Genomic DNA, 18,639 nt, shown 5'->3' on the forward strand with positions numbered 1-18,639 from the left:
GAGGCACCTTACAAAATAAATAAATAAATCTCCTTTAGGTATAACTGGTGGAATTCCCTCTCTAAGGAGCAGGCATTGGCATTACAAAGCTATAAAAGTCAATGATTTCTGAACTTATTCCCCTTAAATATTCAATCAAATTTAACAAATACCATGCTTACTATTTTACTAATGAGGATTATCAAAATTGAAAACTTGAAGGGCCTTTTCCCCAAGACCCGGTACTTATTCTTTTCACTTTTGCTCTACTGCATAATCTTAATTTTTTCAATAGTTGAGCAGCTTAATAAAATGCATGTTTCTGGACATTCTAACTTATTAGTAAAAGATCAAGCAAAAATAATTGGAAAAAGAAAATGAACATCTCTATATTGAATTTCACTTGCATTTTCACCCGGAGGGCTAGCTTAAATGTAGCTGGTAAGCCGGTGCATGATGCATCAGGTTAACTAAGCTATCTCGTGTCACCACTACATTCACAAAAGCACATAATCACATTCTATTTCACTCCCTCCATTAACTAGAAATGGCAGTTCCATGAGGGTCTACCTAAGTTAAGTCCGCCACCAAAAACGGCTTGGTGCTCCTCACCTCCTAGGCCCGGGTGCAAGCCTTGCGGCCCCTGGGCGGGCGGCTGTGGTGGCATCACCAGGAAACTGGGGGCCCGGCCCGGGGAGCCGGCGGGCTGCTGGAAGCCCTGCGGCAGCGCGTTGCTCGGAGGCGGCCTTGGTCCCATCTGCGGCGGCGCCTGGCTAACCGTCGGGGAGGAGGCGGGAGAGCCCTGCTGGAAGGCGGAGGGCGACGAGGCGGGAGACTTGCCAGCGAGGTGCGGAGGAGGCAGGGGGGCTGCCACCCTGGAGGGCGCCCCCTGCGGGCTCTTTCCCGGAGGGACCGCGAACGGGCCGCTCGGCTGCGGGAAGCCCGCCTGCGCCTGCGCGGCCTGTTGGCTGCCAAAGGGGTACGGAGGGGGCGGGTGCGGCGGCGTTTGCGCCGCCAAGGGGGGCCTGGTCTGTAGCGGCGGCGGCGCCGCGCCCGGAAGGGGCGCTTTCTTCCAGCCGTGGTTTGAGGCCATGGTGCCGAGGGGGGCCTGGGCCGGGGGCGGCTGCAGGGCTCCGGAAGGCAGCTGGTTCCAGCCCGGAGGGATGGGCCCCTGGGCCGTGGCGGGAAACGGAGGCCGGACTGCGGGCGGCGGGTGCTGTTGCTGCTGTTGCGGGGGCCTTGCCTGCTGCTGCTGCTGCTGTTGCGGGTGCTGCTGCTGCTGCGGGTGCGGGTGCTGCTGCTGCTGCAGCTGGGGGCAATTAGCTGGGTTCGCCTGTCTGCTCGCAGGGACAGGCGGCACCGGGTGATGCGGGGGCGCTAACGGGCCTGAAGGGTGACTTTGCTGCTGCACATGGAGCCCAGCAAGGAGAGGATCCATTGCATCTGTTTAAAGACAGTCAACAGCAGGAATTAGCTTGTTGCAGCGCAGGTGCCAGGCAGCAGTCCCGGCCGCTCCGCGGGCTTCGGGAGGCCTGCCGGCGTCGGTGGGACGCCCGTGCGCGGTTCCGGGCGCTCCGCACGCAAAGGAACCAGAATGACAGACGAACCCTGTTCAGAAAGAGCTATGGTTCAAAAGTGGATATAAGAGCCAAACATAAAATGCATAGAGCGTTATTTTCCAAAGCATATTCTGGGGAACTACGTTCATTAGTGTTGTACGAAAACAAAAGTTTGGGCAACAATGGACCTAACAACCTTAGAGTTTTCTTCACCATAGGTCTTTCAGTGCCTCCAATATTTTAATTTTGAATCTCTGGGAAGGAGGGTGAAGTATGATATATTTACCAACAGAATTCACAGATATGGAGGATTCTGCAGGACTAAGTGAGCTAAGGAACACATTTTTATGACTGTTAGGGGTGTAACTACAACGAGGACTTAAAAGATGGAAGAAATTAGAGTAGATTTTGCAAAGGAGGTGGCATTTAAGCTGGGCAGTTAGGAAACTGGCATCAGAGACAGACGAAATTCTGCAGTGATCTGTGCAGGGAGTTCAAGCCTCCTCAATCCACAAAGACTGGAGGTCATTACCTGATTGAGAAGCAGGGCGAGGAGTCCTAGGCTGCAGCTCTGAATTGGGGCCTGGTGCCATCATGGAAGATGACACGTTTCCACCCTGCGGTACCATAACAGTGGCAGGGCTGGTCATCCTTATTAATCCTAGAGGGAAAAAAAAGTCCCTAGAATACTGGAATTGGTATAATGTTTGTTTTCAATGAAACATTTCAAGAATATGAAAAGATATAGAAAATTTCTATACCCATCATGTACCTTGTTTAATCTAAACATTTTGCCGCCTTCTTCAGATATGTATGTAGACACAGCAGAAGCCCCAGTCTCATTCCATTCCTTCCCTCTTAGAACTGGGATTAACAGTTCTGTATTTATCTTTTTAATATATGTAGGTAAACTGAACAGAGTTTTTTGTATTCATTTAATCTTTGTATAAGTGGTACTATACTCCACGTGTTCTTCTTGAGTTTCCTTTTTCACTAACTATTAGTTTCTGAGATTCACCCATCTTGACTTCTAATGTACAGCTCCATTTTACGGAACCTGTACATCCGTTCTCCTGCTGATGAAGAGTTAAGTTACCCCTCTCCTCCTGCCCCAACTTTTCATTCTTACAATTTTGCAATGTCTTATAGTCTTGTGGACATATGAGAGTGTTTTTAGATTACATACTTAGAATTGCTAGGCTTTAAAATACAAACATCTTCAATTTTACTAGATATTGGCAAACTGCTCTCAAAAGTGGTTATGCCCACTTATAATCCAACTAGCAGTTTGTGAATGAATCAATGTTGACTTAAGTTTATCCCACATTTACTAATTATTTAGTTCACCATCCTTCTTAGATTTCTTCCATCTAAGGTTCAATTTTCTGCTTCCTGAAGTACATCCTTGAGCAGTTCAATTAGCATACATATGTTAATGGCAAGTTCTCTTAGTCTCTTTGAAAAGTTCTTTATTTTATACTACTCTTGATAATACAGCTAGATTTAAAATTTGAGGCTTTCAGTTATTTTCTTGGCACTTTGAAAAACGTTATCCCAATGTTTCCTGGCTTCCAATGTTGCTGTTAACAAATCAGCTGCAGGTCTGATAGTCTTTCTTTTGTAAATAATTACTCTTTTGAGCTGCTTTTAACATTCTCTTCATTTTTCATGTTCTGTAGTTTTACAGTTTTGTATTTAGATGTGGATTTATTTTTATTTGTAGTGCTCAGGATTACTGGGCTTCTGCATCTTGAGGACTCCAGTCTTTCATCAAATCTGGAAAAATTTTAGCCATTCTATCTTTGACTATCACCCCTCTTCAATTCTTTATCTTATTCTTCTGTAATTCTTTTAAGACATGTATTAAACCTGACTGCAATGGGGTATGGGGAGGGGACTTGATAATAAGGGTGATTGTAATAACCACATTGTTTTTCTTGTGAAACCTTCATAAGACTGTATATCAATGATACCTTAATTTAAAAATCCAAACAAAAAAAGACATGTATTAAACCTTTTCATTTTATTCTTCATGTCTCTTGACCTCTTTTATATTTCCATTTCTTTATTTTTAATATGCTTTCTTGGCAAAATTTCTTTAAATTCACCTTCCAATTCAGCTGTGTCTAATTTGCTGAATAAATTATTCAATAATAATTTTTAACTTTCTATAAATTGTTTTTTCCCCAAAATTCTGTTTTGATAGTGTCTTGTTTTCTTATGGTTTTCATCATTTTAAACACCCAGATATTCTTCTTATCTAAGATTTCTGGAGGGAGGGCACCTAATCCAAAATTTTATAAATCTGGAGTATAAACTCATTTATAGTAAGCTTTTGCTATGATAGGTCTACAATGGCTTGGAATGAGAATGTGCCCTCCCAGAGCTTCAAAAATTATTACCATTCTAAAACCACTTAATGACTTAGCTTGGCTGCTCCTAGGTCAATTCAATAATATAGTAAATGTCCAAAACATATGAATTTAGAGAAGACAATTCCACAACCACGATTTCCACCCCCCCAAATTACAGCCTAGGCCAAAGAGGCAAGGTTTGCATTTGCCTCACTGCACCAGAGGGTGAAAATTTTCCAGTCAACCTTTCACTGAAAATTATGGTTTAATGAGGGATTCTGAATTCTAACTTGCTTCTTTTTGTGGACCCAAGGCAAGGTTTCATATTTTAACCCTCCCTGGCCATTGAAACTCAAATCCGTTGGCCTCTGCAGAATCTCTTCATTTGTTTACTACTATATAGATTTTTAACTTGGACTTCTTTTTTGCCTGGGGATTTCCCTTACTTTCTTACAAGCTCAGCTGTGCATTAAATGCCATATCTTAGCCAGCATTTCTAGGTGTTTTGTAGTTGGAGAAGGAAGTTAGGTAAATGTTTATCTGTTGAAACTGGATTTATTTCTGAGGAATCCCACCCGATTTTTCAAAGATGTAGTATAGTAAGAAAGTTCTTAGGAAATAAGAATAAATAGGTTTTCTCAGCCTACACTGGGCTTTCTGTCTCCAGAATGTTCAAGTATATGCTGACTCAGTACATACTTAGCATGGCTCAGTAATGATACCATAATAATACATTCCAGCACTTGGTGGGAATTTGGACCAGATCTGTGGCTCTCACCTGGGGGCAATTTTGTCCCCCCAGGGAATATGTGGCAATGTGTGGAGACATTTTTTTGCTTGGCACAGCTGCAGGACGTGGTGGTGATGCTACTGGCAACTGGCAGGTAGAGGCCAGGGATGCTGCTGAACATCTCAGTACACAGGCCACTCCATTCAGCAAAGACTTAGCAACCTAAACTATCAATATGGGCAAGGCTGAGAAACTATGACTAAATGTCCTTTACGGTATCCCTACTAATTTTGAGATTCTGTAGGGCTATGAAAAAAAAAATAGGCCATGGATTTTATTTTAATTACAAGAGACTTTTGCTTATTAGTCAGCTTTCTGTTGCCAATGCTAAGAAAGGAGTGCTAAGAATAATAGGCAATCCAAGACATTTTGGATACACAATTCCAAAGTCATTTATTATAGTTTTAGAGCATAGTTATGGTATTTTTCCTAAAAAATTTCTCTGTTTAATTTAGCCTAATACTAAATTTTGTTTGCATCCACTGTCTGGTTGGATGACAGAGAAACATTCCTAAAGTATACTTGTCAGTGAAGAAAGACACCTAGTAGTTAAAATGTTACTATGACTTTACTAATTTAGTATTCCTAAAACTTTATTTTGTATGTATTATTACAGTGTCCTTCATTAAATACCAATCTAACTTAATTTCAACCTAAAGCTTCTAAGTTTCCTACATTGATAATGAACTATTCATTATAATTTACACTCACTTCTCAGAGATGCTTAGTAAATATGCCTGCTATTTGCCAGATACTAGCCTAGGAGAGCTTACAATTAATGTGTTGATAATGGTTTAACAGACTCCTAACATTTAAGGCTAGAAGCCATTTATCACATTGTTTCCACAACATAATTAAATATGTTTACAGGCAACTAAGGCCAGTAAACATCCTAGGTCTGTTCACATTCTTTCACTAGCTACATGCAACTTGGCGAGGCTCTTCCCACTCTTCTTCTGGCCCTAGTTCTTCAAGTGTGGCAGTAAGTGTCCCTGAATCATCTCTAAGCATGCAATGCCATAACACCAAATGCCAGACTTCTACAGAGAACTACATTTACTGACTCCCTACTAGTAGTACCAAGAGGCTGGGTATTTTACATCTACTATGTGATACTGCATAATACCCTAACAGCACAACTGACATATAACTCAGTGAATATTTACTTCTCCATGGCTCAGGCTCATCTACCTTCAAACATGAGCTGAAAAGATTGCAGGCATTATAATTCCATTTTATAGGTGAAAAACTGTTGCTTGGAGAGGTACAATGACTAGCTTGAGGTAGCCAGTAAGTGGTAGTATTAGATAAAACCCTCTTCTATATGGCCAAGTCTTCAGCTACAGTTCAGAACAAAGGCTTTATGAACTGATATTCTTCATTCTGCTACATTTCTTCAAGAGCTACTATGGTGGATAGAGAGGTGAATGACTGGGTAGAGTTTCGGGTGCTCACTTTGCTTCAATCACGGCAGCTATATACTTTTCTAGTTTATTTGAACAAAAGGTCCTACAGCTGAAAAAGTGTGGAGGCCACTAGCATAGTGAAAGAGTACTGAACTAGGAGTTAGATTTGCCATACCAGCCTACTGATACTTGACCTTGGGCAAATTGCTTCCTTTCTGTGTGCTCCACAGTTCCTCACCTTTAAATGAGAGCCAACTCAATTCTAATACACTATAATTCACAGAATACTGAATTTAATCTCTAAAGAAGAAATTTCAGGATTACTAGAAAAGATGGTAAAAAACTTGTAATTCTCTCAAATTCTAAATATATAAAAACATATCCTCCCACATACTTCTACAGATTCCACATAAGCATGCAAGACCTCTCAGCTCACAGATTCCAGCCACAGAGAAAGTGGGAGGTGGAACGCTATATTCTCCATTATGCTATAAACATCCCCAGGGGAGAAGATTTTAATTCATTTCTATTTCTAACACAGACCAAAGGTCTTGTCATATAACAAGAATGCAACAGATGTTTGTTGCATGGCTCAATGCTCATCTACCTTTAATCATGAGCCTAGGAGACTGCAAGGACTATATGCTTCATGCTCTGTGACTATAGCCTCCCAAGAGTGATTCATGTCTTGTTTTTCTGAACCAGTTAAACAGAGATGTGCAAGGAGCTCCTGCCTGCCTTGCAGGACCCAAGTGATCATAAATTAGCAAATAAAGCCAAACAGGGAAACTAGTAAAATGTCATACAATTAGCGGGGTTATCTCACCTGGACCTCCCGCCATAGGAAATCCTGCTTCCATTCTAACTGAACTTCCAGCTCCCATGGGTCCATTCATTCTCACATCTTGGCTTCGGTTCTGAGCCAAAGCCAGGTTGATAGCACCTTCCCCTGAAAATGAAAGTGAGATCACAAAAAGGACATCATCAGAATAAGATGCAAAATTTTTTTTAAAACAGGTACATAAGAGCTTTAGTTTTCTGTGTTTTTGGAGAATATGGTTAAGTTCACTACAACAAAAAGGGTAGGTTCAATATTATATGGATCTTTCTCCAACCTCATCTGAGCAGGTTTACTTACATGAAACAGAAGAACTTAGCCAGTTTTCACAATGATGGGTAATCACCAATGATTCATAGTGTCAGAAGAGAGCTTGGAAATCTGAATATTTATTTTCAGCCAGCTCACCATGCATGTGTGTGTGTGTTTACATGTGCAAGAAGGAAGAAAATATTCTCTGAAAGTCTCAAAACACTAGATTACTTTTTAGGAATTTATGATCAGAAGGTGATATGAGTAGGTTTAATGGAGAAAGAACATAAGATGGTATGGGTACCTGTAATATTTGTGAGAAAAATACCATTTCCCTTTCAGTAACTGCAAAAGAAACAGCTATCCAATAAAGATAATCAATGGAGAGTACTACTACTTCATCGGTTACTACTAGTCTACTCTGAGACATCTAATAATAATACCAACATTTGTACAGGCTTTTTAATGCTTACAAAATATTATTTCATTTCATCCTCACAGTATCCTCTAGGTAATGTAACTAGAAGTGCTCCAATTAAACAGACCCTAAGCTTAGAAGTAACTTAAATTTACTTGGTCTAATGAGAAAAGATCTCTGAAACAAGTCTCGAGATTCTTCCTGCACTTAATCCAAAATTTTGACCATTGTTTCTCTGGAAGACAGCACCACCCTGTGGGCAGACAGAAGTATAGCTAGCCTGTGACTGAAGGGTTGAAAGCCTGAGTTTACTTGAGTCCCTGACTGGGGGGGGTCCAGCTTTACAAAAGAGCCAGATGATAAAACAGGAAGCTAATGAGGACACAAGGGTTTTCTCTGTCTTGTCATTGATCTAGGTCAGTTTTCTGTATTAAGTATTTTTACCAGGCAGTTAGGTTGGTCACAGGGAATAAACACCTTACTAATACGGGACCAATTACCAGGGGCCAGAAGACATACTCTAAGTTGCCTATGGGAGTCAGGAATAAAAGAGAAAGAGTATATAGATCTTGAGGGCTTCCTCTAAAGGGAAGGAACTATTAATATACAGAAGTTGCTAAAGGCATTCTAAGAGAATTTTTCTTAAAATGGACATTAGATGATGTCACTTCTCTGCTTAAAAACTCTATTGCTTCCCACTGTTTAAGAAATAAAAGCCAAACTCCTTAACAGGTATACAAGGCCTCAAATTATCTATCTTAGCCCATTAGTGTTCAACAAAAATAGGAGGCACACATGTAATTTTAAGTTACCTAGAAGCCACAATAAAAAGGTAAAAAGAAATAGGTGAAATTAATTGTTGATATATTTTATTTAACCCAATACATCTAATGCATTATTTCAATATATAATTAATATAAAAATTATTAATGAGATACTTTACATTTGATAGGGGTGCTAAGTCCTCAAAATCCAGTATGTATTTTACACTTACAGCCCATGACAGTTTGGACAAGCCACATTCCAGGGCTCAACAGCCACATATGGCTTGGGGCTACCATACTGAACAGCCCATATGTGACCCTTGCCCACCTCTCTAACCTCAACTCACACTAGTTTCTACTTCAGTAACAAGGATTCAGCCTCAGCGGCATTTTTTTAGTTTCTGAGGCACACAAAGTTGTTTCTTACATCACGACCTCTGCACATGTTGTTCCCTCTGCCTTTAACAGTTCTCTACTCTTCACATAAACCAACTTCTCAATTTTCATGTAATCTTAAGTTTTACATGCCTAAAAAGGCCTCCTCCAACCATCTTGCTCAAGTTTACGTTACCCTATCAGAACATCTAATTTCTTCAGAGCTCATTCCATGTAATTACATATATTCACTTATTTTCTTGTCTGCCTCCTCCATCACCATCAAGGGTAGCCATACATCCTGTCTTAGTTCCTTTATATCTGTTGTCCCAGGATAGTTATTAAAAGTACTCTCTTTTACTCTCAAAAGTGTCCTAATTTAGATGACAAATTTTATGGCTACCCTAACTTATCCTTAATACACAGAACAGTGTTTGATTCATGGTATGCACTCGTTAGCTACTTACTGAATATATTATGAGTAACCATCTTTTAACCTGACAAAGAATTATAGGCATTTTTCTATATGATAAACACATTCCTGGAAAATCCCACTTTCTATAAAATCTAACACTGAAAATAATAGGTTTTATGGGAAAAAATAGTGTTGCAGCAAACTCAAAACTGATGTGGCGTTGAAACCAGAGTTCTAATAAAAACAATAATTGGTGCAGGCAAAATATCCAAAAACACTAGAGTGGAAATGCTCAGTTAAAGGCTGAGATAACACATGCAGCAGAGCTGTGAGCCAGTGAGGCTTTCATTAAAGTAGGCACAGGACAAAGTGCAACTCATCACAAGCTGAGACTTTTTCTTACTTTTCTTAAAATAGAGCTGAAAGGACTCTCACCTATGCAGCAGCTAATTTTAAGTCTTTTTTTCTTGTAGATAATTATCTTTCTATTCCCACTATTCCAGCTCCCCTTGCCTTGTTTAGATGAATACATACAATTTCCACATTATAGTGCTATTATTTCCCTATTTGCCAACTGTACATAAGCTAATTAGTTTCAAAGAAATACATATAAAGAACACTACTTGCTCCCAAACTTGCTGGTTAGGGGTCAGCAAACTGGCCGGTGGGCCAAATCTAGCCTGCTGCCTGTTTATTTAAATAAAGTGTTACTGAACACAGCCGTGTTCATTCATTCACATTTCGCCTATGGCTGTTTTTGCATTGCAATAGTAGAGTGGAGCTGTGATAAAGATCTTAGAGCCCACAAAGTAAAAAAAAAAACTTATTATCTGGCCCTTTATAGAAAAGGTTGCAGACTCCTGCTTTAAATCACCATGAGTTTAGAGGGGTCACATGTCTTCAAATGTCCACAAAAGACATCTCCCCAACTACCTAATCAAAACTCAAAAAAGAAGAGAAATCAGGAAAACAATTCCATTCACAATTGCATCAAAAACAATAAAATGCCTAGGAATAAACCTAACCAAGGAAGTGAAAGACCTGTACCTTGAAAACTACAAGACACTCTTAAGAGAAATTAAAGAGGACACTAACAAATGGAAACTCATTTCATGCTCTTGGCTAGAAAGAATTAATATTGTCAAAATGGCCATCCTGCCTAAAGCAATCTACAGATTCAATGCAATGCCTATCAAAATACCAACAACATTCTTCAATGAACTGGGACAAATAGTTTTAAAATTCATATGGAACCACAAAAGACCCCAAATAGCCAAAGCAATCCTGAGAAGGAAGAATAAAGCAGGGGGCATCTCGCTTCCCAACTTCAAGCTCTACTACAAAGGCACAGTAATCAAGACAATTTGGTACAGGCACAAGAACAGAGCCACAGACCAGTGGAACAGAATAGAGAGTCCAGATATTAACCCAAACATATATGGTCAATTAATATATGATAAAGGAGCCATGGACATACAGTGGGGAAATGACAGCCTCTTCAACAGCTGGTGTTGGCAAAACTGGACAGCTACATGTAAGAGAATGAAACTGGATCACTGTCTAACCCCATACACAAAAGTAAATTTGAAATGGATCAAAGACCTGAATGCAAGTCATGAAACCATATAAAACTCTTAGAAAAAAACATAGGCAAAAATCTCTTGGACATAAACACGAGCAACTTCTTCATGAACATATCTCCCCGGGCAAGGGAAACAAAAGCAAAAATGAACAAGTGGGACTATGTCAAGCTGAAGAGCTTCTGTACAGCAAAGGACACCACCAATAGAATAAAAAGGCATCTTACAGTATGGGAGAATATATTCATAAATGACAGATCTGATAAAGGGTTGACATCCAAAATATATAAAGAGCTCATGCATCTCAACAAACAAAAAGCAGATAATCCAATAAAAAAATGGTCAGAGGAACAGAACAGACAGTTCTCCAAAGAAGAAATTCAGATGGCCAACAGATACATGAAAAGATGCTCCACATCACTAGTCATCAGAGAAATGCAAATTAAAACCACAGTGAGATATCACCTCACACCAGTAAGGATCGTCACCATCCAAGACAAACAACAACAAATGTTGGCAAGGATGTGGAGAAAGGGGTACCCTCCTACACTGCTGGTGGGAATGTAAATTAGTTCAACCATTGTGGAAAGCAGTATGGAGATTCCTCAAGAAACTCAAAATAGAAATACCATTTGACCCAGGAATTCCACTCCTAGCAATTTACCCTAAGAATGCAGGAGCCCAGTTTGAAAAAGACATATGCACCCCTATGTTTATCACAGCACTATTTACAATAGCCAAGAAAAGGAAGCAAGCTAAGTGTCCATCAGTAGATGAATGGGTAAAGAAGAAGTGGTACATATACACAATGGAATATTATTCAGCCATAAAAAGAAAACAAATCCTACCATTTGCAACAACATGGATAGAGCTAGAGGGTATTATGCTCAGTGAAATAAGCCAGGCTGAAAAAGACAAGTATCAGATGATTTCACTCATATGTATAGTATAAGAACAAAGAAAAAACTGAAGGAGCAAAACAGCAGCAGACTCACAGAACCCAAGAATGGACTAACAGTTACCAAAGGAAACGGACCGGGGAGGATGGGTGGGAAGGGTGGGATAAGGGGGTGGGGGAGGAGAAAAGGGGCATTACAATTAGCATGCATAATGTGAGTGGGGTCACGGTGAAGGCTGTATAGCATGGAGAGGACAGGTAGTGATTCTACAGCACCTTACTACGCTGATGGACAGTGACTGTAATGCGGTATGTGGGGGGAACTTGGTGTTGGGGGAATTCTTGTAAACATAATGTTCCTCATGTAATTGTAAATGAATGATACAAAAAAAAAAACTAAAAAAAGGAAGGGTACATGAGGCACTTCTTAGTGAAGAATAGACTGCTAGGCGAACAACGGGTCCCTCCATCCCTGCAGTGGACACTATGACAGTGGCAACACCCCTTACAATTTCTAAAGGCATCAGCCCATCACCTTTCACAAAAGCAACAGCTGCTGCCACCTCTCCTGTCCTGCAGGAATTCTCAGGGAATGTAGAGAAAGGAGATCACCTGGGACACAATGTGTATCCTAAGAGTTAAAAAACTCTTTGTAATGTGATAATCATTGCCATATACGAATTTCATGACTTCTTGAAATGTATCTTAGCAATTTTGCTTCCTTGCTGGTACATATGTTTCAAGTTATGATGTAACAATAAAGGGAAGCCAGTATCTTACTCTTTTAAAAGAACCTGTAGGAAGTAGGTCTGATTAAAAGAAGAAACTGGTATTTTCTCTCTCCAGTGACAAACACTACCACTAAGGTTCCAAAGCCCTTTTAACTCAGGTAAATAGGTAAGAGACTGTAAAACATTTGGTGTTTGTAAGAAACCACTTATGTGGTCTATAAAGTGCTACTGTATCCAATAATTGTTTGACTTCCCCTCTTCCCAAAAGCTCATCCTATAGCCTATATTTTGCTGTAAATTAATTTTAGTTTTCTGGATCCTTTTAGACAATCGAACATTTTCATAATAAACTGGTTGTTGTTTAAGCTATCAGTCCCTCATTTATCAAATGATGGAGTTTCTCCATCTACATATAGTTCTCTCTAAATAATCAATTTCTTTGTGAGTATTGCCTTTTCTGGGGCACAGCAACCTCCAGTCCTACAATGCACAAAACGTATCTCACTCCTATATACAAAATGTTGACCTCAGCTGATAGGTTTTGTGGAGCACTTATGTTCTGAGCAAGCACAGGGTCAGAGGCTTGTTCTACCTTGTTTGTATCAACAGAGGACAGGAAGAGAAAGTGCTAGTTCACTGGGTCCCCAGAGGTACAACTTCCTTTGTGCTTTCCCATACTTAGTACTTACATCTATCACAGGTTTGTCTTTTTCACAAAGGTCATGAGTTTCTTTTGCGTTCAGAATGGCAAGGACCGTATTTTATTTATCATTGTATTCCAAGTGCTAAAGTAAAGTGCTTCATTGTATGTGTGCTTACCTTGCTTTCATTTGACATGTTTGCAAAAAAACCTAATGTACCAGGCAAGCAGATACACAACAGTGAGCAAACCCTACTGGAACTTGCAGTCTGTGGGGGAATAAAACAATAATCAAATAACTGCTCTGATTTAAGTATGAGATAAATGATCTAAGGAAAAAAAGAGACTTTTGTGAGAGCATATAACAAAGCACTTTGACTTGGTCAAGGAGTTCAGGACACACATCCTCAAGATTTAAACTGATACTTGAAGGCTGAGTAGGTGTTAACCAAGGGAAGAGGGTTGGTAGGGACAATGTTCCATACAAAGAAGACACAATGCAAAGGACCCACGATGGGAGGAAGAAATGCATACTCAAGAAACTACAAGAAAGCTGGAGAGTCTGGAACACAGCAAAGACAAGAGTTGTGCAAGATAGGGCTGAATGAGAAAGGTAGAGGTCAGACCATGCAAAGTCTGAGGTCACAGTAAGGAGTCTGGTCTTTATTTTTGAACAACAGCAAGCTATAGCAAGGTGTTAAGCTGCGTGCGTGCGTGCGTGCGTGCGCGTGTGTGTGTGTGTCATATTTTCATTTTGAAGAGGTCATTCTGGCAAAGTATTTGAAAAAATAAATATTACTACAAAAGGGTTGTTCAGGGCCTCCTAATCTCTGCTAGATGAATAAAGAAAAAAAATGCTAAGGCTTATTTGGTGGAAAGAAACTAATGAAATTAGATATTCTTTGAAAAATAAATCAGTTCTGGTCAGGGTGCCAGTAAAATCCAAGTCTCACAGACTGAGCCAAAATAAGCCAGGGGAATGGAGTCTGAGACTATAGGCACTGAAGCATCAGGAGCCAGGCAGAGTCTTAATCTCTCTTTATTCTACAGTGCTGCAATGTGAAGCACAGGCTGTATCAGTTACTTGGCATTCTGAAACGTAAAAGGAGAGGAACAAACAAACCAGCACAGAAAATCATGCTATGTTCTACTTTTGTTACGATTTGGGTCCAGATGAGCACCTTCAATCTGAACGGAGAGAATCCCAAGATCCCGAAGCTGCTGATTGTTGCTCTGAGCCAGGATCCGTAGTCGCTCCGCTGCTTCTCGGGGGATGTTGAATGTCACACGCACACTGTTCCAGGGCTCCACCTTCTGTACCTTTAGCTTGCTGGATTCTTGGTCATGAAAGAAAGAGAATAATATCTGTAATCTTTTAGCCATCAGGAGATATGGAATACAAACAACAACAAAAAGGTAAAAGAATAAGTCAGAGCATCAGCCTGGAGTATCCGAGTGACCTTAGGCTTTGCTATTAGATACACGTCAAATCTATTCCTCGCCTTACCACTAGCACCTGGGTGACCATCAACAAGTTATTTAACCTTTCTGAAACTTACCTTTCTCTTCTCTAAAATCATGAAGAAACTACTTCATGAGATTGTGAATACTAAATCAGATAATATATGCCAAAAACCTAGCACAGGGCCGGATATACCACAGGCACTGAATAAAATGGAAAACAGTGAGATGGAGCAAGGAACATAGAAGAGAAGGAGAGAGAGATAAGTTTAAATTAATAGACTAAGGTCTACTTCTGGACTCAGTTCAATGTATGTTAACTGGGAAGCTGAGAACATTTAAATCTCAAATTTCAATTGAAATTTATAGAAATACTGGATGCAGACATGCCAATTGTAAGATACTAGGGAATCTGAAGCTGCAATCCACTAAATTTATTTAAAGAGTAATAAAAGAAAAAGAGCAGACTTACTTACAAAATGTCAAAGCAACTTTCCCTCTTCAAATAAATATTCAAAAATTTAATACTCTTATTTAAATATTCACTGAATATCTCTGTGGAAGATATTAAGACAGGGAGGAAACATTTCTTCCAATTCTTTGTTAATTTTATATTTTTTTCCTACTTTAAACAAGAATACAATTTCCACTGATGCACACCAAACTGAGGGGGAAAAATATATAAACTTGACAACAAAGCTTCAATTAGAATATGAAAACATTACATTTCAGCAAGTCTGGAAAGTCAATGCCAACTTCAGGACATGCTTTTAAAAGAAGATATAAGAGTCAACTAATTGAGGAGGTAAGTGTAGTTTGTAATTTTATTTTACAGATGGAAAGGAAATCCCAGGCCCACTTAGCTGATATAAAAACTTTTTTTCAACAAGCCCAGACAAAATTATTTTCCCTTCTGTTATGAACTCACCTACATTAAATCATTTATATCCTCTATTCAGTTATGCATTCCAGTATTAAGAAAATGATTATATAGGCATATCTGTTCTCAAAAATCAGAAATATCTATGGATAGAAGAAGCCACCTACATGCTGCTTAAAGCCCCTTCTTGGCTTTAAAACCAATAAACACTGAAAGTTACCATATCCAGATGTGAAGATCACTTGTTCTGATGTGGAAATAAGAGACCACTTGCTAAGAGCAGTGAGAACATGATCATAAAAATTTAGAAATATTAGGAGATACTTAGTCTCTATTTTACAGATGAGGAAACTGAAAGGCTAAGTGATTTGACCAGAATCCTGTGGTGACCTAGCAGCATCAGAGATGGCATTAAAATTCAGCTCTGATTCTCAGGTCAATTTCCTTTCTGTGGCATTTATGCCTTCAAAATGGCAAAAGGTAGGAAGATTAGAATCTGGTTCCAGAGAGGAGAGATGCTATAGGGCTTCTTCCCAATCTGAAGAGTACTGGATTCTTATACATGGTCTACACAAACATCAAATTTGCTTAAGGTATTATCTACTTGTAATATGGTTATCAGAAAAATGTAGTTACATTTTATCAAAAAATTTTTAAAATTCTCTTTGTAATTGAGAAGATTTGAATTAAAATACTTTTTGGGCCAAGAATATAATCTGTTAACACCATAAATCTGGATTTGTTAATTAATTTAAAAAGCCATAATTAAACTGATTCAACAATTTTAAAACAAGAAAAAAATGTGGATAATTAAGAGCAATGGACAATTTCTTGCTGATTAACACTTTTGTCCCTCCTGTGTAAAATGATATATAATGACTATGATATGTATTTAACTTCAAGTGTGCTGGAAATGCCCTGATGATATACTGTGACTATGATTATGGTGAGAATGACGGTGATAACAGCACCTTTAAAACATAAAATTCTCTAATACTATGCTAAATGATATACAAATAAAAAGTCTTCTACAATACAGTAAAAAAAAGCCCTTAAAAAAATGACAGCTTTCCTTGACATCAAAACTCAAAGAAAAAAAAAATCCCAAAGCTAATTAGCACTTGATCAAATAATGATTTATGATAAAAGGAAAACATCTAGGCTCTGCATTATGTCTGATGAGATTAGAGAATTTTGCTACTCAGAAAAGATGGAGAACATCTAAAACAAGGTTCAAAAACACAAATGCCGGAAGATTCTCAAGATGGCGGCATGAGTAGGGTGGAGGAAATCTCCTCCCAAAACCACATATACTTTGAAAATACAGCTAATACTACTATTCCTAAAAGAGTGACCAGAAGATACAGAACACCAGCCAGGCTACATCTACATCTGTGAGAACTCAGCATCTCACGAAAAGGGTAAGATACAAAGCCGTGACCCGGTGAGACCCGAGCACTCCCCCGACCCCAGCTCACTGGCGGGAGGAAAAGAGTCAGAGTGGAGAGGGAGTGGCAGCACAAGAATGCTAAATAATCAGCCCTAATAATCTGCACACGGAGCACAGACACACATTGCATGGTGTACTGGACATAAGGGAAAAGGAAAAGCAAAATCTGAGACTAAGACTGCGAACTGGTTCCCACAGCCAGCTGCCCTGGGACAAAAGAAAAGCAGGCGCTTTTAAAGCCTTAAAGGGACAAGGGTTTAACAGGTGGACAAAATCGTCCTTGGCACACTCAGCCCAGCAGGCTGGGAACTTTAAGGAACTTCAGGCGCCCTAACCCCCTGGGTGGCAACACAGCACTGAAGTTCCTCACGGCAATAAGCAGCCTGCCATTCATTCCCCCCAGCTGGCACTGCAAGCAAACTGGCTGACCTGCCATTGCTGTGGAGCAACCAGGGAGCAGCCCCACCCACAGCAACCACACAGAAGCTTCTCCCAGAGCATGGCTAACTGGGCCAGACCCAGAGGCACAGTGACCAACACAGACAGCAGAGACTGGTGCAGACTCTGGAAGGCACGAAGGGGCTTTATTCTCGGGGTGAACATGCGCTGCTTGCCTGAAACCCCTGCCAGTGCCCTAGGCTATCCTGAGGGCTGTCCCACCCACAGCACCTCAGGGAATCAACCCAGAGGCTGTCCTCTGCACGCGGCTGACCGGCACAGGCAGAGAAAGCAGGTGCGGAGTCTGGAAAGCCACAGGAGATCTGTTCTGGCGGTGAACATGCGCTGATCACCTGCAACCACCACCACTGCCCTAGGCCATCCCTTGGCTGCCCTGTCCATGACATCTGATGGGATCAACCCAGAGGCTGCTCCCCGTGTGAGGTTGCCTGGCACAGGTGGTGGAGACTGGCGCAGAGTCCCGAAAGCACAAAGGGGCGCTGTTCTTGCAGGAGAACACATGCCACTTGCTTGCGACCCCTGCCAGTACCCTAGGCCATTCCAAGGGCCGCCCTGCCCATGGCAGCTCAGGGAATTAACCCAGAGGCTGCTCCCTGTGTGCGGTTGACTGGCATAGGCAGCAGAGACGGAAAAGATGACAAGCAAGCAGGAAGGGACTTTGTTCTCCCAGCTGACACACACACCACTTGCCAGTGATCACTTCCATCACCATGAAAAGGCAGAAAAACCTTGTTCAGTCCAAAATCCCTCAAACACTAGGGAGAGGGCCTGGTGAGACTGAAATCACCAATCTTCCTGAAAAAGAATTCAAAATAAAAGTCATAACCATGCTGATGGAGCTACAGAGAAATATGCAACAGCTAAGGGATGAAGTCCAGAGGTAGATAACAGAAATGAAACAAACAATGGAAGGATTTAAGAGCAGACTAGACGAGGTGCCAGCGACTGTTAATGGAATAGAAATCAGAGAACAGGAATACAGAGAAGCTGAGGCAGACAGAGATAAAAGGATCTCTAGGATGAAAGAATATTAAGAGAACTATGTGACCAATCCAAAAGGAACAATATTTGCATTATAGGGGTACCAAAAGAAGAAGAGAGACAAAGGGATAGAAACTGTCTTTGAAGAAATAATTGCTGAAAACTTCCCCAAGTTGGGGAAGGAAATAGTCTCTCAGACCATGGAAGTCCACAGATCTCCCAACACAAGGGACCCAAGGAGGACAACACCAAGACCTATAATAATGAAAATGGCAAAGATCAAAGACAAGGACACAGTGGTAAAAGCAGCCAGAGAGAGAAAAAAGATCACCTACAAAGGAAAACCCATTAGGCTAGCATCAGACTTCTCAGCAGAAACCTTACTAGCCAGAAGAGAATGACATGATAT

The 18,639-nt window shown here is 40.5% G+C and overlaps 1 protein-coding gene across 8 annotated transcripts in view; it reads right to left on the minus strand.

The window, feature by feature from the left end:
- Positions 1-18,639, minus strand: part of NCOA6 (nuclear receptor coactivator 6) — a 136,777-nt gene that overhangs the window by 30,202 nt on the left and 87,936 nt on the right. For all 8 annotated transcript variants that reach the window (XM_036902510.2, XM_036902509.2, XM_036902513.2 and 5 more), the window contains 4 exons: positions 14,181-14,336; positions 6,915-7,037; positions 2,071-2,199; positions 592-1,422 (listed from right to left, as the gene is read on the minus strand). In XM_036902510.2, coding sequence (XP_036758405.2) covers positions 592-1,422; positions 2,071-2,199; positions 6,915-7,037; positions 14,181-14,336 — 1,239 coding nt within the window. The remainder of the gene's footprint in view (positions 1-591; positions 1,423-2,070; positions 2,200-6,914; positions 7,038-14,180; positions 14,337-18,639) is intronic.

This window comes from Manis pentadactyla, chromosome 5, assembly GCF_030020395.1.
Source record: "Manis pentadactyla isolate mManPen7 chromosome 5, mManPen7.hap1, whole genome shotgun sequence".
Classification (NCBI taxonomy): domain Eukaryota; kingdom Metazoa; phylum Chordata; class Mammalia; order Pholidota; family Manidae; genus Manis; species Manis pentadactyla.